The following is a 23,063-nucleotide window of genomic DNA, read 5'->3' as shown; positions in this document are numbered from 1 at the left end:
GCTCTGGGTGGGCAGACAGCTGTGAGCTCTATGTGGACAGGGACTGTGGTTTCCTGGCAACAGCGTGGACGTGCTGAGGTCTGCTAACAACCATATAAGTGAGCTTAGAGCAGCCAATCCTAGATGGCTGTAGCCCTGGCTCCTAAGTTGATGTCAGCTGGTGCTGGCTGCATAATTTAGTGGGAAGAGAGGCTCCTTGTTAATGGAAAAAATTCCAGGCAGCAATGGTAGACGATCAAACCACGTATGAAGTCTCTGGGATTGCGCAGTTGGCCTGCTCTGAAGTTGGACTTGACCATAACTTTGTGAGAACCCTCGAGTCAGAACTGCTCAACTATGCTATTCCTACATTCCTGACCCGCGGAAACAGTGAGGTAATGGTTCTGAGAGACTAAGTCTAAGAAGGAAGTTGTTCTTGAGCAATAGATAACTAACCCACCACCCTTTTATGCAGCCTTCTGTAAATTCGTCACTAAAGGACTTGAGAATGATGATCGGGCTTGGACGGTAGCTGGTGATGACTGTTTTTCATGGGTTGCCAGTGGCTGAAGGGTTAGAGTGATCTCATCAGTCATAGGCCCAGATCTGTCTTCTCCCAGCTCAGTGCCTTTGCACGTGGTGTTTGCTGTGGCCAGACTGTTCTATCCTCCAATACTTACTTTAGCTTAAGCTCGAGAGCTTTTAGATCACAGCCGCTTCTTCAGGAAACTTGTTACTAAACTTGTAGCCCCTTTGCACCAAACTCCCGAAACACCCTGGACCTCTTTGCGGCACCATGGAAACACGAAACTAAAGACTCAACTGCTGACAACTGGTTGCCTAATGTCTACCTTTCTACCTGACTGCAGCTCCTCAAGGTCAGGTATCCGCTTGGTTCCCATTGTACACACAGTGTCTGATACAGTGCCTGGTGTAAAAGAAAGTGTTTAGTTGGGGACTTGCTTACAGTTCAGAGGGTGAGTCTATGACCATCATGGCAGGAGAGCCGCAGCAGGCAGTCAGGCATGGCACTCGAGCAGTAGCTGAGAGCTCACATCTGATCCACAGGTATGGGGCAGAAAGAGTGAGATACTGGACCTGTCTTGGCTTTTGAAACTTCAGAGCTTACCCCGAGTGACACACCTCCTCCAATAAGGCCTCCTAATCCTTCTCAAACAGTTCCACCAACTGGGAACCAAACATTAAAACATATAAACCAATGGGGTTCTTCTTACGGTTTTTTTTTCCCCAGACAAGGTTTTTCTCTGTAGCCCTGGCTGTCCTTGAACTCAGTCTGTAGACCAGGCTGGCCTCAAACTCAGAGATTCACCTGCCTCCACCCCCTGAGTGCTGGGATTAACGGTGTGTGCCACTACCATCAGCTGGCTAGGTGTTCTCATGCAAAGCTTTACATTTCACTCCTGATTCTCAAAGGCTGATAGCATATCATAATGCAGAATACATTCTGTCCAACTCCAAAAGTCCCCATCTTCTTTCACAGTCTCAACACTGTCTGAAAGCCCAAAGTCCAAAGTCTCTTTTCAAGACAATCTCTTAACTGTAACTCCCTGTAAGATCCAAATCAAAAAGAAAATTATATACTTCCAATATACAAAGGCACAGAATATGCAGTACCATTCAAAAAGGTAGGAATGGGGGATATTGAGGAAATATTGGACCAAAACAAGACTGAAACCCAACAGGGCAAACTCCGAATCCTGTCACCCCATGTCTGATGGCAAAGGGATTACAGGGACCTCTGAATCTCCATTTCTATCAGCTTTGTTCTCTGTAACACAATTCTTTCTCTTGGGCGGGTTCCATTCCTGTATGAATTTTGCTGTGCCATAGACTAGGTGCTTCTAAACAATACACACTTAGTTCGCAAAATTCTGCAGGCTAAGAATTTAAGACCAAGGTTCCAGCATGGTTGGGCTTTGTTGAAGCCAGAGTGTCAACTTCTCTTTAGGACCTTACATGGTGGAGATCTGACAGTCTTGAGAAGCAAGCTTTCCTACGACTCGTATAAAGGCATGAATCTCATTCCTGTAGACTCTTCCTTTATGACTTCATCTAGTCCCAAGGACTCCTTGAAATCCTGAAGGGGATAGGGTTTCAAGAGATGAATTTTGTGGGAAGGGCACACATTTAATGCTCAGCATCCATATATATATTTAATATATTTATATTATATTTAATATAAGGGAGTTGAAGACCTTTCATCTGGCAACTGAGCATCACAATGTTGATAGCCTCTACTGCCAACTGTGTCTCCTTCCTTAGTAACCATTTGTGTTTACCTGGATACCTATAGAGCTGCAGTCAAGGAAACAGAATACAGTGTAACTTCTGGCAAGTACATATTCTTCTTTCTCCCTTTTCCATCTTGTTCGCGGGAAAACAGATAGGATAGCAAGGACTTGAGCAGCCATCTTGGGCCACCAGACGGAAGCTGTTTATTATGATAGACTGTCAATGGGAATCTAGATTAGAGGGAGATAAGTTTCTAAATTTTTTTTTTTTTGGTTCTCTTTAAGCAAGAGCCTTGGTAAGGTTAAGCTCTGTGGATGAGCCTCATGTGCAAAGTTAGAGTAATGAATAACCTTAACCGAATTGTAGGCTTAAGCTTGGTATCCCAAACTCCTGACGGAGCTCGGAAGTGCCTTTGCAAGAGTCCTCACCTTCGACATCTCAGCTCAGGGCTGCTGCAACAGCAAAGCAAACATAGAGCTGACATCATCGACACGGTACCAGCACTTTGTTCCCGATCCCCTTCAGGGTTAACCGCTTTCAGGGGTCCTTCCTGCCTGTTAGATATACAGCACCTTGCTCTTTGAGTTCCCATACAATGCAATCTTTACTCTTAGATATGGTCTCCAGGTACCTATCTGTTCCCTGCGTTAAACTGTAGGACAATGTGTGTGTGCCCAAAGATCCCATTTAACAAAGAACATTGTGTTCGCTAGAATGAGCAGAATGTTGCTTTTTTGAACAGGACAAAAAGGGCAGACATTTTCAAGCTGCTGTTCCCCACTAGTGCTACAGACCTGAGTCCCCCAAGACCTAAGTTATGATATAAATAATTATTTTCTTCCATTAAAATATCCTTTTGAAAAGAGAAGTCGCAGAGGGCAGAATGTGACTAAAACTGGACAGGGCAGTTGCCAGGCCAGCTAGATTTATTCTGGGGTCATAAACCTGGCCTCCAGGGCAAGACAGCGTGTCAATTTTACTTTTTTTTTTTTGCTTGGATCACAAGATTGAGCCTGGTTGGCAGGGAGATGCTGTTTAGGACTAGGGGTTCTCTTGGATTTCGGAGTTTCTCTGGGCTTTGGAGGAGTTGGGAGAAAATGTGTCACAAGAATGGCAACCGGAGTCATGACAGGCCCTGCATGCCGACCAGCAGGAAAGAAAATACTCACTAAGCAAAGTAACTGGAAAGCGCTTGCTTGTATTTTAAATTAAGCTACATGGTTGAAGGCCAGCACGATGTCGACTTTTGGACCAGTGACTGTTTGGAAATGAGTTTTCTGGCTGGAAAGCAGCATTTGGGGTTGAGGATGGAAAGCTCTACTGTAATGCTTCCCCCTGGGGGCTGCGTGCTGCCAGATACCAGGGGCCATCTGAACATGCTCGCTGTCTCCAACGGCTTTCTCAATAATTCCAACACCAGCAGGCAGTGGGTCGGCTCCATGACTGTGTGTGCCCAGGTGGCAGAGTCAGGAGAAACCTACAGCTTGCTGCGCCCCCTGTGGGTAAACACTGAAGGTGCACCGAAACTGCCCAGGGTGCTACCGGGACACTTGGGGCTGGACAAGTGTGACGATCCAGCTGGTTAAATCCCCAGTATTCTGTACCATAAGGGCTGTCCCAGGATGGCCCGACTTTTGCTGCTTGATGTCTTTTCTCCTGGTGCTTGGCAAAGCTGAGTCTCCATAGAAGTTCCCAGTGACACAGTAACAGGAGACTCCATGCGACAGAGGCAGGATAGGACTCCAAGAGCCTAGCCTAGAAATTTGGTTCTGTCATCTACTAACCAGATCAGGCCACAGACAAGTCAGTCTCATTGCCCTTGCCCGCTGATTTGCCTGTAAAGTAGGAATATTTGCTCTATGTACTGTGAAGTCCTGGGCTGTTTTCTCCATATGTCATTATAAGGGCTGTTCTCATTCCATCTCCTTTAGTCTTGCCAATGAGACACACCTGGCGTGGATGTCATTTTAACTCCCGTTTTACAGAGGGGGAAACAAACCTCAGATGAGTCCTGTCCAAGGTTTGACCACTAGATGGCAGACCTGGGAATCCCATTCCCCCCCCACCCCCCACCCCGTGTTGATGGTGGGATCTTGCTCTAGTGTCTGATCAAGGCGCTGGCTTCAGCCCTGAAAAATGACACTTCTTTTTAGAGATGTTTTTTATTTTTGTTTGGAGTACCCTTTTTTCTTGCCTGGGTATTTCTGTCTGAGGCCGATGTGGGAGGTGCAAAGTCCTTTGAGCTTTGAGCAAAGTGGTGCACTCCGGTTTGTTGTTCAGGAAGACTGGCTGTATGTAGGGTGGGTGTTGTGTGCAGCCAGATGGTGTGGTGTGGTGTGGTGCGGTGTGTGTGTGTGTGTGTGTGTGTGTGTGTGTGTGTGTGCCCGCGCGCCCTTTGGGAAGCTTGCTCATATAATGGAGAAGAGAAACTGGAAGGGAGCAGAGCTAGTTTTTGTCAGGATCTCTCAGGGCAGTCAGGGAGCTGCGAGCCTGTGCTTTATTGCACTCTGGTTGAAGAAATGGATCTCTCCCCACCATGGGAGGGGCCCAGACGGGTGGAAACCAATCTCCAAGAGCTGGGTTCCACACTTGGAGATAATCATGGGTCTCTTGTGGGGCAGCAGACACCTTATAGCATCGAGGAGCTGATGGTCACATAGCTGTGGCCATGTCCAGGTTGGTCTCTGGGACCATTGCGGGCAGACCTCCAACTCCTGGCTGGTCTGCTTAGGGCCAAGTTCCCCTCTCCAAGACTGGGCTCCCAGGAAAGATTGCTCCTTCCTTGGAGGAGTCTAGGATTTTTGCTCTCACAGACCCTTTTCCTTCATGTCTTGTCCTGCTCCTCATATGAAACTAGGGTTCCTCCGACCGGTTTCTTCAGTGTTGCTAGGCCACAGAGACTCTGCTCCTGGGGACTTTCAGTTCAGATTGGTAAGACAGGGTGCCGGGATTCTGATCCCAGGTCATGTGGACCACAGGGCCACAGGTGTGCGTTAACAGAACCTCAGGAAGCCTCCACAGCCTCGGATGCTTCATTTTTGCCTCCGTGAGACTTCTCTCAGGCAGCCTCTGTGGAACTCGTATGTCACCCACAAGGAGATTTTTTTTTTTTTTGAAAAAAAGTGAACACCCCATTCTTTCTAACAAAGGTCACAGCTCATCCTGTGGGCGGCAACTGGTGGCTTTCCAAGTTGTACCCGCCGGGAAACATTTCTCAAGGTCTTTGTGTCATTTGGAAAACGGAGCTATTTTTCCCTGCCTTCTTCACGGAGCTGTTGAGACAACTCCAGCCTACAAGCTGAAAACCGATAAGTGCTCAAGGTTTTCTTATTAACCAGGTGACCAATCTGGAGGGGCTGAGGTTGCTGGAGGGCTCGGAGGTTCCCAGAGTGGACTTGCCAGGAGAAAGTTACTCTGCATCCCAGCCTCTGCTGGAGTTCAAGCCGACCGGGAAACCAGTGTGCCTCCTAGGTGGGGGGCTGACCACGAACCGCCCCCCTTGTCTCTCTCCCATTGGCTTCCACCTGCCGTAGGGTCGACTGCTACAGGCCTCGCGACCCGTCAGTCAGCCCCGCCGGGCCCCGCCCCTCCCCTCCCGGGGTTTAAAACGGGAATTCCCATGGCCCGGGCTCAGGCATCCAACCTGCTGTCGCCCCGGCCAGGCCGAGCGCAGCAGGCGCCACGCGCAGAGCACACGCTCGCGCTCCAGCTCTCCAACTCCGCCGTTCATGACCGTGACCCCCGGCCGCAGGCTCCGCCAGCCCCTGCTGCAGGCTCTCTTGCCGTACCCCGCCGCCGCCAGGGTCCCCCCTCGCCCCAAGCGCTTTGAAGCCTGCCCGCACCCCCTGCCCGCTAGCGGCTGCCTGGCTCAGCTGGCACCATGCTGTCCGTGCGCGTCCGCCTGCTCACGCCCCACTTGCTGCTCGTGTTGGTGCAGCTGTCCCCGGCCAGCGGCCACCGCACCACCGGCCCCAGGGTAAGTGCGTCTGCCGGCAATGCGCCCACCTGCGCGGGGAGAGAGGTCTTTTGGCCGCTCATCGACAGGAGGGGGAAGGGAGGTGACAGACCTTGTCCCCGACTCTACTGTCTAGTCCCTTGCGGGCCTCTTGGAAAAGTTGCTGAAGTAAAATTTCATTGCCCCTCCCCGCCCCCCGCTGTTTCTTGCAGTACCGACTCCCACGACCTGTCACCGGTGGGTTTTCTTTCCCGAACTTCTCCCGAGTCTTTTCCTTCAAGATCCCGCCCCAACACCAGGCGCCTCCTAGGTCGGTGGGAGCTCGGCCTTGGCTGGAGCAGAGCTTCCCTATGGTGTCGCTGCACTGGTCCCCGCGCTGGCGTTCTTGGCAGGCGGAGGGTGTGTGTGTGTCTGTGTGTGTGTGTGGGGGGGGGCTACTCTGCCTAGAGAGTTTTAGGTTACCCGTGAGCCACACAACGACCCTGTGTTGTTGTTGTTTTAAAAAGCAATCGCTACTCGTAAAACCCACAGCAGATAATTTTAATGCCCCCTCGTGCCGTCCTGGTCCTGGAGGAGTGGCAGGGGTGGGGAGCTGTGAAGTTGGGAGAGCTGCGCAGTATTCCAGGATCTCCTCCCCTGGGTTGGATCGGTTGAACCTTGGTCTGATTGGAGTTTCTGAACCACACGAAATGTGCCAATTCTGTGCACAGGACGGATTGTCCAGGGCATTGTAAAACGGGAACCGGCAGCATTGTGTTCATTTCTGGTCTAGATTATTGCCCTCCCTGCCCCCTCCTATTGGTCTAATAAAAAATTTCACTGCCTTAAAAATGTATTTGTTAAACCACCTAGTGGTTCCTCTGGTAAAACATAAGGAAGGCAAGCTCTGGGCAAACATCAGAGGTAGTCAGATCAGAGCCTGGACCTCCGGGTAGCAGTTTGCCCGCACCCTGGGGGAACCTCCCTGGGAAAGTAGCTGGGACCTCTGAGCAAACAAGGTTGGCTTCTCAACCAAACTGTGCTTTCTTTCCTGGAGATCCTCTGGCCCCATTTCCTGGATGGCTAGCCCCATTACCACCTGTTCCCATAGCAGCTTCTTTATTCCTGGCTTTTGCTATGCGGGAATCATCTTTATAGCTGTCGTGCATGGAGGAAAAGCTTTGCAAAACCTGACTTAACTTAATGACTGCCCAGATGCTGGGCTGATTACATCTGAGCCCACCTATCACTGGGAGATCAGATTTGCAGCCACTTAGGAAAGAAAAGTGTTTGTCCCCGTGTTGGGCCGGCCCTTGCTTTTATGACCAGATGTGCAACAGCAGCAGTTAAAATGCGGCAGATTAGATCCAGGGTGTGTCATAAATCCTCGACAGCATTCCCAAAGCTGGGGCAAGCCAGGGCTGCAGGAGCGACTTTTATGGATGCAGATGAGGATGCCTTTTAAATGAAGCTGATGGTTTGATATGAGGACTCGGAGCTCTTAAATTCTGAGGTCAGGCAAGAGAGAGCCACGGCGTTCCCTCCAATAATTAGGAACAGTCAAGACAGAGACGCAGACCAGAGCACCCCTAGCGCAATCTGGATGCCCGCCCACACGAGGGTCGAAAGGAGAGAGGCCCTCCGACAAATGGTGGGGGGCTTGTTTGCTGCCGGGCATGTCTAACGTCTCAAGCCATATGGCTTTCCTTCCCTAACTCCTGGAACCGGAGAAAGCACCTTTTAGGAGCAAGCTAGGACTTCGGGGCAAACAGATTCTGACTAAGCTTCCCGACCACTTCTTTAGTTTGTTAATTTGACCAACGTGATGGAACATAAGCAGGACCTGTAAGTAGGTTTGCTTACACCCTAGCTCACTCAGTGTCAAACACACACACATTTAGAACATACTAAGGAGACGTGGCTCTTTTTAAAAAAGACTTATTTATTATTTTTAGTTACATGTATATGTGTCTATCTGTAGGTGAATATGAGCCTGTGAGCGTAGGTGCCCTCAGAGGCCAGAGGCATCAGCTCCCCTGGAACTGGAGTTGTGAGAGACTCTACAGGGGTTCAGAGAACTGAACTTGGCTCTTCTGGAAGGGCAGCCAGTGCTTGTAACTACCGAGTCATCTTTTCAGACTGGAAGCAGCTCTCTTAAGCTTCTGGTTGTCTGGTTGCATTTATGGGCAACAGTAAGAGCCACCATTTATGAACATTTGGACTTGGTATTTTATACACTCTCTTAAGAACAAGAGGGGCAGTCTTTTTAGACCCACTGTAGAGTCAGGGAGGTGAAACACGGGGGCTTATTGCCTTGTTTGAATTCCACGTGATGTATGCATGGCTCTGGGAGGTTTTCGTGGATCACATTGTATGCATGAACTGTATTATATTTTCCAGGTAAACGGAAAAATAGTTCCGTGAGAAAATTCTAAACCCCAATACACCAGACGGGGTTGCAGAGGAATCTTTTCTATCTGTATTGATAAAGGGTTATGTTTGCATTTCAACCCTGGCTCAGAAGATACTGTGGCTTCTTGGTGGCTCCAGAAATGTGACTCTGGTTGAGGGCAGTGGAATCATAGGAAGAGCAGAGACATCTGGCTTGTTGAAGAATTCCCTCTGGGCACCCTGAGGTCTCCTCTCTTAATCTTTTGAGTGACAGAGGCTTAAGGATTGCCATCTTTTCCAGCTGGCTTTCTAGGAAACTGAGAACCTGCCCTTTCGCTTTAACTATCTGATTCACTAATTGAGCTCCCTTGAGGCCTAGACCCCGGTCCTTGCCCCCCTTTCTGCTTCCTGCCTTCCTTCATAAAATTCCTGACATTTGTTTGACTCTGGAAACCACCAGCTATCAAGTATCAGATTGGAGGTTGCTCGGTGGGAAGCACCTGATGCTTGGGTCTTGGAGGTCTGAAGAGCCACTTGGCTACCTGGGAAGCTGTGCAGGATTCTTCCAGCTATGGGGAAGGCAGTCACTTCTTTCACCCCTGAAACATTTCCTGAGAAATGTTTCAGGGGAGAAAGGGGAAAAAGGGAGAGGCTGTCTCGGGCTGATAAAGTCTGAGTGATAGACAGGCCAAGTGAGCAGTCTTTGTTTAATCGTCTGTCTACCCTTGAAGATAGGGAATGGGAATGGGGCTGAGACTGAACCCCATCTTCTTCATCTGTGTATCCCCAGAGCTCAGTCCAGGGCTGGCCACCCGGTAGCAGTCTGCTCCGTCAGTGTTTGTGGAGTGAAAACTAAAGAAAATGACATGATCCTGGGTCTGTAGTGAGGAGCCCCGAGCTCCTCTGGTGTCTGAGTGTGACCAGAGCTAGGAGCTTTTAAGAAGTGTGAGAAAGCCTGGGCAGTAGTGGTGCACATCTTTAATCCCAGCACTCAGGAGGCAGAGGCAGGTGGATCTCTGTGATCTGCAGAGTAAGTTCCAGGACAGCCAGGGCTACACAGAGAAACCTTGTCTCAAAATAACACCCCACCTAAAAATGTGAGAAATAGGAGACTATGCAAAAATCAAGGGGTGTGAGTCCAGAAACTGAGTTTATAATTATTTTAAGTATATTCTTTGCTCCCTGCCTCCTCCATCAGGGTCTCTGCGAAGGCTTCTGCAATCCTTAACTTTTGAGTCCTTCGACAGTGAGCATCTTCTCCTTGCCAGCACTGTGCCCCCTCGGGCACTTCATGCCTGATCCTGTCTTAGAGAGTTGCGAGTTCCTTGAGGAAGAATAGGGACCTGATTCATCTGTGAGCTGGTCAGACTGGAAAACACTCAGCTTGTGGGTATAGAGATGCGTTAGACTGTATGGTGATGTCCAGACTGAGCCTCCTCCCCACTGTCATTTGAAATCACTGACTTACACACTGGGCTTTCCGTTTTCAGGTTTTTGTTCTTTGCACAAGCAGTGATTGTAAGAATGAGGCAGAAGAGGCTGAGTGAGCATCTTAGATGGGAAATGAGCTTTAACTCTACTGTAAACATTTATTTCTCTCTCCCATCTGTGTAAATGGAGACTGCGCTCTCGTTTCCTGGCCACCCAGACCTGAATAATTACACAGAAACTGTATTAATTACAACATTGTTTGGCCAATGGCTTAGGCATATTCCTAGCTAGCTCTTACATCTTAAATTAACCCATTTTTATTAATCTATGTGTCACCACTAACGGTAATAAAGCATATTCACAGCATACAGAGAGGAATCCCACATCACATTTGCCAAAAGTAGAACAGCTACTGGGCTGTTTCTTCCCATTGGACTATCCTACCTCAGTGTCTAGCTAGGTCTCGGCTCCACTTAGGTTTTCTTCCTGTTGTCCAATCCTCTCTTCCGTGTAGGAAAATTCACCCGAGATGCTGTGCAAGAACTTGATTTAAACATTTTGGTAGAGCTGATATCTGATACTTAAAGAAATCAAATGGAAAGGGTTAGGGGAGGAAATGTATATTTAAGACGTGCTCGGCACCATAGACGCTTTGCTACCAACTTGTCCCCTGAAGTCGCGGGGTCACACGTGGTGTGGCCTAGCAGTTCTATTCCTAGGCATGCGTGCCTTAGAGAAACTTGGGCTGAGAAGGCAGCGACTGTGTGCCGCTGTGCTGTTATCCCCACGAGCTTGGAAGGAGTCCAGCTCCCCATTAGTAGGGAGACAGATGAGCAAACTGTGGTGAATTCACGCCGTGAAAAATTCTGCTCAGGCCAAGCATAGGAGCAATAGCAACAGGTAAGCTCTTGTCAGGAGATAGTTCAGGAAGTAACGTGCTTTGCTATGGAAATATGGGACTTGAGTCCAGATTCCCAGAATCCATATTAATTAGTCAGATTTGGTAGTGTGTGTCTGTAATTCTGGTACTCCTATCAAGAGATGGGAGGTAGGCACAGGAGAATACCTAGAAACTTTTGGGATAGCTAGTGAGGCATCTATAGTGGCAAGGCGACCAAGTGACCCTGTCCCTCAGAAGACAAGGTGGACTATGAGAACTGACAACTGAGGTTGTTCTCTGACCTCAACATGTACATCTGCACGCACACGTACGCACACACATGGACACATATACACACACACAACAACCACACACACATTGTACATATGCACAAGAGATCAAAGTTGATTTCTCTTAGCAATGCAATATTAAATAAAAGAAACATACCAAAAGAGGCAGTGTGACATCTTTTGTAAATTTATAAATAACCGAAATTAAAAAAACCTTTAAAGAAATACCTGTAGCTACAAAAAAAAAAAATAGAAAATCAAGGTTTTTATATATACTGACTTGGGAGTCATGGGGTGAAGGGGTTAGGTTGGGGGGTACTACATAATTGGCTTTGGTACTTTAGTGAGAGAGGGTGGGCTCCCAGCTCTTTGTCCGCTATTAAAGTTCTAATAGCCGATTAAGTAAAAAGTAAACACAAGCTCTGCATGAATCAAAGGGTGTCATGAACTAAGGGCTCTGATTAATTCAGTTCTTTGCACCCGAGGTCAAATGCTAGTTCTCAGGGTCGGGGGCTCTTTCCTCACTTCTGTTTCTCCTTCCTCTCCCAGATGTGTCCCTATCTAGCATATTCCACGGGGACATGAGCAGAGCAGGCCCAGGTTCCAGCACAAATATGGACATCAGTTGGCCCAGCCCAGGATAATGTTTTTGTATTATTTATTTTTTAAAAGTGTAATTTTCTTTAGTAATTTATAAATTTACAGAAGACGTCACGCTGCCTCTTTCGGTGTGCCGGCGAGGACGGATGCTAACAACGAGTGTCTGTCTGTACCCTTAGCTCAGCCGAGTAGAGCCACCTACCAGCTGGTGTGGCTCTTGAGCTGCCTCTCTGAGTGCAGCGGAGGCCGAGGCCTGTTTCTCATTTGACTGGGGCCTTAGGTCCCACCTCCTCCCTTCTCTCCACTCTGCAGGGGCTGAGTTGGGTGTATAGCCCTGCATACATCAGGTACAGGGTGGCCTTTCTCTCCAGACCACATAGAGATTTATTGTTCAGGCGGCCAAGTTCTGGCATGGCTGCCAGTGGTGAGGCCTGGCAATGGGGAAGGCCCCCTCCTTCTGTGTTTGTCACTGAGCTGTTTGCAAGAGGACAAGGGTTGAGTTGCTGATGAGAAATCGATCGGAGCTGCTGTGAAGCCTGCCAAACAGGGTTAGCATTGTGCACAGGCCGTGCTCTGCACAGCTGTGAGTCACCAGGGGGATGAGAGAATTGGGTCTCTACGGACTCTTCCAGTCGTTTCCATGAAGACCCGAGCCTCACAGGTCATTCTAGAGGAGAATTGGCTTTTCCTTCGCTCTGACATCATTCCACACTCAATTGCTAGATCACAAAATAATCTTCCCTGTGGCCACTGCCTTAGCTTGTTAGGTCTGGAGCTCTGTGGACTTTCCAGTATTGCTTTGGTTGGTTTACTCCTCCCTTTTGGGGGCCCAGTGTGGGGCACCCTGCACTCAGCAGAGAAGGCAGCTCTGATCTTAGCAGAGCTTTCCCCCAGTTAGCCAGGCAATTTGTCAGGTGACTTGAAACGTGACAGATAGCTCATAGCTGCTAGCAAGCTTGCCCCTCTGATAAAATCAGCTTATAGGTAGAAGATAAGATTCCACAAGGTTGATATTCTCGAAGGTTCTGGCAGTGGGAAACCCAGGGGCTATCTTGCATGTGTGTACACACACACGTGCAAGTGAAAGTGGAAGCCGGAGGACAACCTTGGGTTCATCTTTGTTTTTAAGGGTCACTCACTAGTCTGGAACTTGCCAAGTGGATTTGGCTGGCTAGCCCGGGAGGCCCAGGAATCCTCCTGCCTCTGCCTTCCCAATGCTGGGGTTACAAGCCATCATCATACTAGGTTTTTTTTTTTTTTTTTTAAACGTAGATTCTGAGCATCAAATTCAGGCCCTGGCTTGCAAGGCAAACTGGTAGGAATTGAATAACCTACTCAGCCCTGGGAGAATGGTCACTTTTAGTCTAGACAAGCACCTCTCCAGGTCAGAGCTTAGGGTTTAAACTAATTGCTGCGGCTAGTAGTTTATTTATTCATTACTTATTATGTATCTGTTCTCGAATCCCTGGCACGGGGGAGGGAAGTAAAAGCGGGAAATATGCAAATGAGGTACTGAGTGTTGTGAAAGGACAGAGCCATCAGCCAGCTCACAAGCAATGATCGAGGTGCTGTCCGATAGAATGGGGGTCTGATGTTAGCCACACCTACAACAGCCATTAACCACCGGAAATGTGCTTAATAGACCCAAGGGACTGAATGATTGTCGATTAACATATAATAATTACACATAACGAACTTCATTTTTTTTTTGTTTTTTGTTTTTTGTTTTTTTGGATTTTTCGAGACAGGGTTTCTCTGTGGCTTTGAAGCTTGTCCTGGAACTAGCGCTGTAGACCAGGCTGGTCTCGAACTCACAGAGATCTGCCTGCCTCTGCCTCCCGAGTGCTGGGATTAAAGGCGCGCGCCACCACCGCCCGGCCACGAACTTCATTGTGACATGTGCATACATGTATATAATGCGTTGCGATCATATTTACACCACCACAACCTCCTCTTGCACCCCCTCCACTCCTGTGGACCCTATTCCTCTTCCCCACTTTCCACAGTCACCCCCGCCCCTCCCCTTCTCTCCCTGCACCCACTGATTTTAATTCAGTTATTGGCTTAGAGGAGTCGCTTATATAGGTGCATGGGTGGCGATTATTTACAGAACCCTGGATACCTTACCAGTGGTTACACCCTGAAGAAACAGTCTCAGGCTCCTCCAGCTGCCATCAGGGGCATGGTATTTATATCTGTGGGGTGTGTTTGGTACCTTACGGTCCTTTCCCCATTCCATGCCAGAATGTTGCTGGGCCTTGGTGTTGTGTGGGTAATCACAACTGCTGAGAGCTCGAGAAGGCAATGGCTGCGTCATGCCCAGATGAAAGTGATCTGCCACACTCTACCCCATCCCCCGGCTCCCCCTTCTCCTCAATAGTCCATGAGTCCTGGATGGGGGGGGGGAGACATAGAAGTTGGTTTTTGAAGCTGGGTCTCTTGTAACTCAAGCTTTTCATGAGTGCCCTATGTATCTGAGGCCAGCCTCGAAGTCCTGAGCTACACTTCTTTACCCCAAGTGCTGGAGCTGCAGGCGTGCAACCACTATGCTTGGTTCAAAAATTTATTTTCTTGCCCTTTTCAGCTTCTGGGAACTGCTCACAGTCCTTAGTTCATGGTTCCTTCCACCTTCAAAGTCAGCAGCGAAGGTCAAGTTTTTCTCCCCTGGGCTGTCTCCCTCATCTGCTGTCTCTTGTTGTTTAAGGAAGGACCTCGTGATAACACCAGCTCTTCCTGGATGGTACAGACTAATTTTTGGGTTACCCAATGAGCAACTGTGATTCTCTGGCACATGACATAGTCGTATGAGCGATAGAACATAGGCATCTTGGGTGGGGCTTGTTCATTAGGGGTCCAGTACGACTGCCAGGCCAGGGAAAGCATGCGACAAATGAGGTTGTTATTGTGTTCTGTGTCTGCAGTCTCTTATGGTAAAGTTGCTTAATTTTTTTTATGGACTCTGCCTTGCCCAAGAGCAGGTGCTTAGTGAATGTTTATTGAATAATGGAATTTTCAATAAATGCGGATGGTTTCTTTCTTTATAAAGATATACTGGACAATTAAAAAAGAAAGTAAAATGCCAACCAGAATATATGACTGTCTTTGTGCAGAAAGAAGAAAGTCAGTTCACGTAAGAGTCAGAGGGTTGTGCTTTGCCGGAAGTGGGGCTATCACGGGGAAGTTCAGCACGTGCGTGCGATGCATCTTAGCAACCATTAAACCAGGTTCATGTATAGGGAACATCTTCCAATCCTACAGGAAATTAATACAAGTTAAAGCAGGCCTGGGCATGGGATGCTAGTGCCTCTTCTCTGGACCCTCTGCCCAGGGTTGCCTTTGTTTTCTCAGGAGGCTGTCTACCTTCAGGAGTGTTCAAACCTGTAGTCTCTCTTCCCACCACAGCTGCTGGCCACCTTCCTGCTGTTCCCCCCACCCCAAACCCCTGAGCTCATGGCAGGTGCAGCAGCTGCTTCCTCGTCCCTCATATGCCTTGTGGCAAATCTCAGTCCAGGCTGATTCATGGATAACCTGCAAATTTAGTCTACATCATTGTTGGCTGTGCCCATGGCAGGTCTGCTTTTTAAGGCTAGGAGCTATTAGCACCAGGCCTCCTGCTCATTTTGAGCAGGCTTTGAACCCCTCTAATTTAAAGGGGCGTTTTCAATTAACCTCAGCAGGACATGACTATAAAAATTATTTATTGCTACTGGTGGGAATATAAATTAGTACGGTCACTTTGTAGAATTACGGTTGAAGTTGCACACACTTCTTGACCTTGTAACTCTACCCTGTTATATGCCCTAGAGAAATGCTCTTAGACTCTATGAAGAGATGTGTTCAAGGATGTTCATAATAGCATTTGGCGATAGGAAAACATGGGAAACTACCTAAATGACTATCAACAAAAGAATATAACCAAATAATGGACTATTACATAGCACCAAACATGATGATTTAATGATTAAATTGATTAATTTCATTATTAAAAAGGAGCATGAACAAAGGAGCATTGAGGAAGACTACATAGGCCAGGCTACTATTTATATGAAGGTTATTAAAGTTAAGGATATGCAAAAGCCACACATTGTTTAAGGGTACAAATAGATGCGAAAATGTATGAGAAAAATAAGAAAATTATAACACAAAGATCATATTCCTGGATCCCTAGGGTAGAGGGTGAGGACAGAGAAGAATACAGTGGAGGGACATAGGAGACTTTTAAGGAATTTGTATTTTTTTGTTTGTTTGTAACTGGGTTATAAGTACATGGGCTTTAAAGTCCCTTTGTATATGTTCAATAACACATAAGAAAGTTCAAAAAAGATTGCAATGCATTTAGGTAGACCACAATAGAAACTCTATTGATACTGAATAAAAAGCTTAGAAATATATATATATATATATTTTTGCCTGTGCTGTATGTGTGTGTTTTTGGGAGAATGTGTGCATGCATGTGCCACAGTGTGCATGGGGAAACACGACAGTCTTGGGTGGTGGCTTTTCCTCCCCCACTCGAGACAGTCTCTTACTGCTTACCACTGTGTTAATCTCATCTTGCTGTAGGAGCACTGGCATTCCAGGTTCACCAGCTCTACCTAGGCTGCCTTTTACTCAGGTCCTCATCTGTAGTTGCCAAGTGAGCATCTCTCTGCTCCACAACGAGGTTCAAGAACAAAAGAAAGGGTTGCTTCTTTGAGGGACCTGCTGCTAACAGGTGGGGAGCATGCCTCTTCTCTCTTCAGATACACACACACACACACACACACACACACACACACACACACACACATATGAAACAAAAAAGGTTTCTCTGATAAATGGAAAGAACCCAAAGACAAAGCCCGAGTCTATTCTTTACCAAAGTTCTAATGCTATTACCAGGACAACCAGCTTACCAATTCATACTTTTTACATAAAGTTTCCCAAAAACCAACCTTCCCAAAATGCTTACAACTGACATGACATACCTTCTTTTCAAATGCTTCTGGGAAATTTTGAAACACAAGCCAGGCACATTCCACAGGGTTGCAATAAGGAGTTTAGTACACAGAAAAATACTACTTAAATATAAACATTAATAAATGGACCATGAATAACATACTGATGGTTGTTGATGCAGTCTGTCTTTAAAAACTTATTCATTCTAATTTCTCTGATCACCAATATTGCATAATAATAATAATTCCTATACTTATAAGAATCAGACTTGCATTCAGACAAATGGTGAATAATTTTTATTTGGGTCTTTCTTTACTGTCACTATTTGAAAGGATTAAAAGAATAGTAGTTATGGTCTTGTAGAAGGAATTGTGTCACTGTATGTGAGCTTTGAGGTTTAAAAAGCCCATGCAAGGCCACGCCCTCTCACTCTATCCCATGCCCCACCCCACCCCACCCTCCCACCATGACCCCCTCCTGGAGGATCAGAATGGTTAATACCATGCCTGCCTGTGTGCTGCCACGCCCCCTGCCATGATGGTAATGGACTAAGCCTCTGAAACTGTAAGCAAGTCCCCAATTAGATGCCCTCTTTCCTAAGAGTTGCCTTGAGCATGGTGTCTCTTCACAGCAACAGGACACTTACATTAAACTGTTATCTGTTGTTGTTTTTCTGAAACTCAAATTTAGCTGGACATCTTGGATTTTCACTTGTTAACTTTGAAATTCCTAAACTAGTTGCCTTAAGTTTGAAGGAAAAAAAGAAGACTTCTTCTTAATCACCCAGAGAGAGCTAAAGAGGCTGGAGTGAGCAGGGAGGGACACCATACTGCAAGGCTAAGGCACCTGCCCAGAGCTCTGGGGAGGAGGTGTGGTCTCAGAGCCTCAGGCAGGGGAAGAGGGAGGAGGCCAGCAGATGTGGGGAAAGGGTTTGAGTTTGGATGTACATTCCTTCTGAAGAGAGAAGAGGCATGCTCCCCACCTGTTAGCAGCAGGTCCCTCAAAGAAGCAACCCTTTCTTTTGTTCTTGAACCTCATTGTGGAGCAGAGAGATGCTCACTTGGCAACTACAGATGAGGACCTGAGTAAAAGGCAGCCTAGGTAGAGCTGGTGAACTTGGAATCCCAGTGCTCCTACAGCAAGATGAGATCAACACAGTGGTAAGCAGTAAGAGAGTGTCATATATATGTATGTATGTATATATTTTATATTGATTTTTATTGAGCTCTACATTTTTCTCTGCTCCCCCCCTGCCTCTCCCCTCTCCCTCTACCCTCCCCCAAGATTCTCATGCTCCCAATCTACTCAGGAGATCTTGTCTTTTTCTATTTCCCATGTAGATTAGATCTATGTATGTCTCTCTTAGGGTCCTCATTATTGTCTAGGTTCTCTGGGATTATGATTTGTAGGCTGGATTTCTTTGCTTTATGTTAAAAAACCCCCTATGAGTGAGTACATGTGATAATTATCTTTCCATTTCTGGGTTACCTCACTCAAAATGATGTTTTCTAGCTCCATTCATTTGCCTGCAAATTTCAAGATGTCATTATTTTTTTCTGCTGTGTAGTACTCCATTGTGTAAATGTACCACATTTTCCTTATCCATTCTTCGGTAGAGGGGCACTTAGGTTGTTTCCAGGTTCTGGCTATGACAAACAAAGCTGCTATGAACATAGTTGAGCACATGTTCTTGTGGCATAGTTGAGCATCCTTTGGATATATACCCAAAAGTGGTATTGTTGGGTCTTGAAGAAGGTTGTTTCCTAATTTTCTGAGAACTCGCCACACTGATATCCAAAGAGCCTGTACCAGCTTGAATTCTCACCAGCAATGCAGAAGTGTTCCCTTTTCCCCACAACCTCTCCAGCATAAGTTGTCATCAGTGTTTTTGATCTTGGCCATTCTTTCAGGTGTAAGATGGAATCTCAGAGTTGTTTTGATTTGCATTTCTCTGATGATTAAGGATGTTGAACATTTCCTTAAGTGGCTTTCAGCCATTTTAGAATCCTCTGTTGAGAGTTCTCTGTTTAGATCAGTACTCCATTTTTTTTATTGGATTACTTGTACTTTTGATGACCAATTTCTTGAGTTCTTTGTATATTTTGGAGATTAGACCTCTGTCTGATGTGGGGTTGGTGAAGATCTTTTCCCATTCTTTAAGTCTGTTGTTTTGTCTTGTTGAGCATGCTCTTTGTTTCACAGAAGCTTTTCAATTTCAGGAGGTCCCATTTCTTAATGAGAAACTTATTTTTCAAACTGTCAAGGAAATGTCTAAGTGCACATCCAGAGGGTAGTGTGATGACTTCCCATGGAATGCCACCCAGCTTCGGTGACGAACAGCTCCGGGCCAGTCTCCTTTTGTCCGTCATCTTCCTAGTCCCCAGTTCTGATTATTCTGAAGTGAATTTGACATCAGCAAATGTTGTCACTGACTGGATGGCCCAGGGAACCCCACTCCAAAGTGCTCTGTTTCTAACTCTGACTCTCAGTGGACTAGTCGGATGAACTCACATTCCTGTTACCGTATTGTCTGTTTACGATGAGCTGGTTGGGGTGTGAGACCACAGGAAGGGATGCTTGCATTACCTTTAAAAGACTGGGATGGACCAACAAAAATCTAATACAGAGGCAGATCACAGCCAAAGAGTATTAACAGTTCTTTAGTATAATCTAAATAATCAGAGTTCAGATCTTGAACATTATCTCAAAACTTTTTTTTTTTTCTGTTTGCTTCATTCAGGATCTGAATTAGTGCCACATGTTGGGCTCCGAGGCTCCGTCTTTTAAATTTTGTTTGATCTCTGGGTTCTTCCCTGACTCCTTCCTTCCTCCGTAACTTGTTTGGTTGAATAGAGAATCGTTTCACCTTAGATTTCCTGCTTCCATTTAACTCTGTTTTGTATCTGTTTGTCTCATTATTACTTTTGAATTTTTTTGGAGTCAGAGTCTTGCCATGTAGCTTTGGTCCTGTGTGCATGGCAGGCTGCTCTCTATTGTCTGTGATCCTCCTGCCTCATCATCCAACAGGACTGGGACTACAAGTGTGAGCCGCCACATCCAGCTTCCCATTGGGTTTTAAATATGGCCCCTCTGTCCTTTATGCTCCTTGTAAAATCTGTAGGCTTAATTAGATACAAACGGATATGTGTTTGGGGGAATGGGTGTGCACTTCCACCAGGAGACGTGTAATGCCCGCGACAGACATACCTGTGCCATCTACTGTCGTGGTGAGACCTGCTGTTAGCGACCTTTAGAGTTATTGGAACGACTCTACAGAAAAGGGTCTCCTGTTTTGTGTGTTTCTGCTGTCGCTCTGGCATTATTGTGGAGGGGCGGGAGGAGGGGTGAGGCTGGGTGCCATGGTTCCCTTCTTCGTGGCCTAGATGGGCAGGCTGGACTTGACTGCAGAACTGCAGGAGGGGAGCTCTGCCCCAAGGCTGGCCCTGGCAAGGACGCTTCCTGAGTTCTGGGTGAAGCTGAGAGAGCATGAGGAAGTGCCCTGCTGGGTTCTCTTTAGTGAACATGGAGGACTCCAAGGTATGACTAGACCCACTTGTGAGACCTTGGGTTGGTTTGTGGGAATTCATGTTCCAAGAAACAGACAATATCTTTTGGAGCTGTCTTAGACAGTAAAGGTGTGGTGGGCTGAACTGTGACTCCTGCAAGTCCCCTGAAGCCTAATCCCCCAGTATCAGAACGTGAATATATTTAGAAATAGGGCCTGTTAGCTTAATTTTTAATTTTAAATTCATAGTTTAATATTATGCTATATAAAGAAACCTGACATATTACTACACTAATAGAAGAACATTCTTGCAATGTTAATATCTTTATGTAGCAGTGAAAATAAATCTTAGTATAATAAAATTTAAAAATGACAGAGAAACTTAGCCAAGTTAATTATAATAAAATAGGGCCCTTACAAAGGTATGTAAGGTAAGCTGGATTGTTTAGCCAGACCCTCCTTTAATCTGACTGGAGTCCTTATACAAATGGTTCGTGTCTGGGCATGTCACTCAGTTGGTGGAGTGCTTGTCCAACTGTAGCTGGATCCTTAGGAGTGAAGGCAGGTGCCTATGATCCCAGTACTCAGATGGAGGATCTGAACTTCAAGGTCACCTTGGCTGTATCAAGTTCTAGGCCATTCTGGGATACAGGAGGAGGAGGAGGAAGAGAAGGAGGTGACACGCGGAGAGACACCAGGGCCACAGAAACCCTGCAATGGGGCAGTCAATGGGCGGCTGTCTGTAAGCAAAGGAGAGAAGTGTCCGGAAGCCAACCCTGCCAGAACCTTGATCTTGGATTTCCAGCATCCAGCGCTGAGGGGAAATGGTTTTCTGTTGTTAGTCGCCCAGGCTATGGCCTTTTGTTCTGGCAGCCCTAGCTGCCCAGCACAGGGCTTTAAGACTTGTTTACTTCAGCGGTTCCAGAGTGATATTGAATACTTTCTCTCCCTCCTCCCTGCCTCCCTGGAGCCCACTTTATCCCGAATCTAGCATTTCCCATGGCTGCTGGTCATGGTGAGGGAGTGAAAGGGATACCGAGGCCACAAACACAGGGCACATTGGGGTCTCCATAAAATGTAAAGACCTGTGAGTGGAGAGGGTGGGGGGAACGGCGTTGGACATTGGCGGTCAGAGCCAGCAAAAGGGTTGTATTCAAGTGTGACCAGTCCCTTCACCAATTGAATGCAGGTCAAATGACCTCCAAGGTTAGTCCCAGGGTAGACATTTCAAGAGGTAACAGGGGAAAAAAATGTACAAAGACTTTGAAAGCTTTCAGAGTACAATAGATGGGTCCTGTGAAGACTATTCCCGAAGTTCTGGAACAAGGAAATCGTGATCATGTAAGCCCACAATTGGAGGAGTCTCCTAGATACTTTCCCTTTTGGCACGAGGCTGAGGACCCTCTTGACACTCACAGCTAGCTAGGGGCAGATCACAGGACTGTTACCCCCACCCCCACACCCCATCGCTCTGTCCACAACTTTTTCATTCAAAGATGCCCTGGAACACTTAGAAAGCGGATGAGTTCCAGCCAAGAGGAGGAAATAGCTTGAATTTTTAGAGGATATTGTGTTTCTGGGTTGCCCTTGGCTAGTCCAGCCGTTCCCAGCAGTGGGGAGGGGACAGGTGGCCCAAGCCTCAGGCCACAGGGACTCTTCACCTTCTCTGCCGCCTGGCTCCACAGGCACACACTTTCAGTATTCTTGCCTCTGTCAGAGGGCACAGCTGCTGGTTTCTGCAAACATTGTGGGGGAGGAGTAGGTTCAGTCCGGGGCAGCTGGGTCAAGGGGCCAGCAACGCAATTTGAACAAAGAAACGTGGATCTAGGTATCATGCTCATAGAGGTTGTTCACAGCCCAGAGGTGGCTGTGACAGGCCCCAGGGACTGTGCTGGGGGACTCTTCTGGCAATGACTTCAGAAAACCTTAACATCAGGGACTGAACAGCGAGATTCATTGCTTTCACCCTTCTCGTCTTCTCCCTGCCTCTGAAGACCACGGGCACCTTCTTGGTAGCGTAATGTTAAACTTTCTCCCACTGAGGCAGAGGCAGACTTACAGCCCCATCCCGTGCGTCCCTTCTTCTGTGGCTGATGACAGGTGGATCTTCTTTCCTTAAAGCTGTCTTGACAGGGAAAAGGAAATGTCCCTTTGGTCTCATGCTGGGTGTCACGGTGGCCCAAGCCTCTGTTCTTGGCTTGGCTACCCACTTCCCAGTCCCTCAGAAGACACTGGGGCAGAGTGCATTGAGGCCAAAGTGACCCGAGATGAATTCGGTCACAGCTGTGCTGTTTTTCGGTGGTGTGCTTTTGGGTGAACTAATAGAACTGAAAGCTGCCCCACCTTCCTTGTCTGTACGTGGAAGATATTACTAACTTCATTGGGTCATTGTGTGATGTGAGATTCCCTCTGTATGCTGTGAATACCATTGGTTAATAAAGAAACTGTCTGAGGCCTGCACAGGAAATAGAGGTAGGTGGGGAAAGCTAAACTGAATGCTGGGAGAAAGGAGACAGGGTCAGAGAAGCCATGGAGTCTCTGCCCAAGACAAACACTTTGCTGGTAGGCCATGACCTCATGGTGATGCACAGATTAATAGAGATGGGTTAAACAGAAAAGGGGAGGTGATGTGGGATTCCCCTCTGTATGCTGTGAGTATCATTGGTTAATAAAGGAACTGCTTTGGGCCTATGGCAGAGCTATGGGGGAACAGAGCTAGGTGGGGAAAACTAAACTGAATGCTGGGAGGAAGAAGGCAGAGTCAGGGAGAAGCCATGTAGCTCTGCCAGAGATAGATATCAGGACTTTTCTTAGTAAGCCACAGCTTCGTGGTGATACACAGATTAATAGAAATGGGTAAAA

At 47.2% G+C, this 23,063-nt stretch overlaps 1 protein-coding gene across 2 annotated transcripts in view; it reads left to right on the top strand.

Moving 5' to 3' along the window:
• The first annotated feature begins 5,864 nt into the window (after nucleotides 1–5,864).
• Smoc1 (SPARC related modular calcium binding 1) overlaps nucleotides 5,865–23,063 on the top strand; it is a 159,402-nt gene continuing 142,203 nt past the window's right edge. The window contains exon 1 of one of the 2 annotated variants that reach the window (XM_075947688.1): nucleotides 5,865–6,208. In XM_075947688.1, coding sequence (XP_075803803.1) covers nucleotides 6,113–6,208 — 96 coding nt within the window. In that variant the 5' untranslated portion in view covers nucleotides 5,865–6,112. The remainder of the gene's footprint in view (nucleotides 6,209–23,063) is intronic. The other variant, XM_075947687.1, reaches the window with a different exon arrangement.

Source organism: Microtus pennsylvanicus, chromosome 14, assembly GCF_037038515.1.
Source record: "Microtus pennsylvanicus isolate mMicPen1 chromosome 14, mMicPen1.hap1, whole genome shotgun sequence".
NCBI lineage: Eukaryota > Metazoa > Chordata > Mammalia > Rodentia > Cricetidae > Microtus > Microtus pennsylvanicus.
Note: the sequence above shows the minus strand (reverse complement) of the source record. Positions and strands in the feature narration are given on the sequence as shown.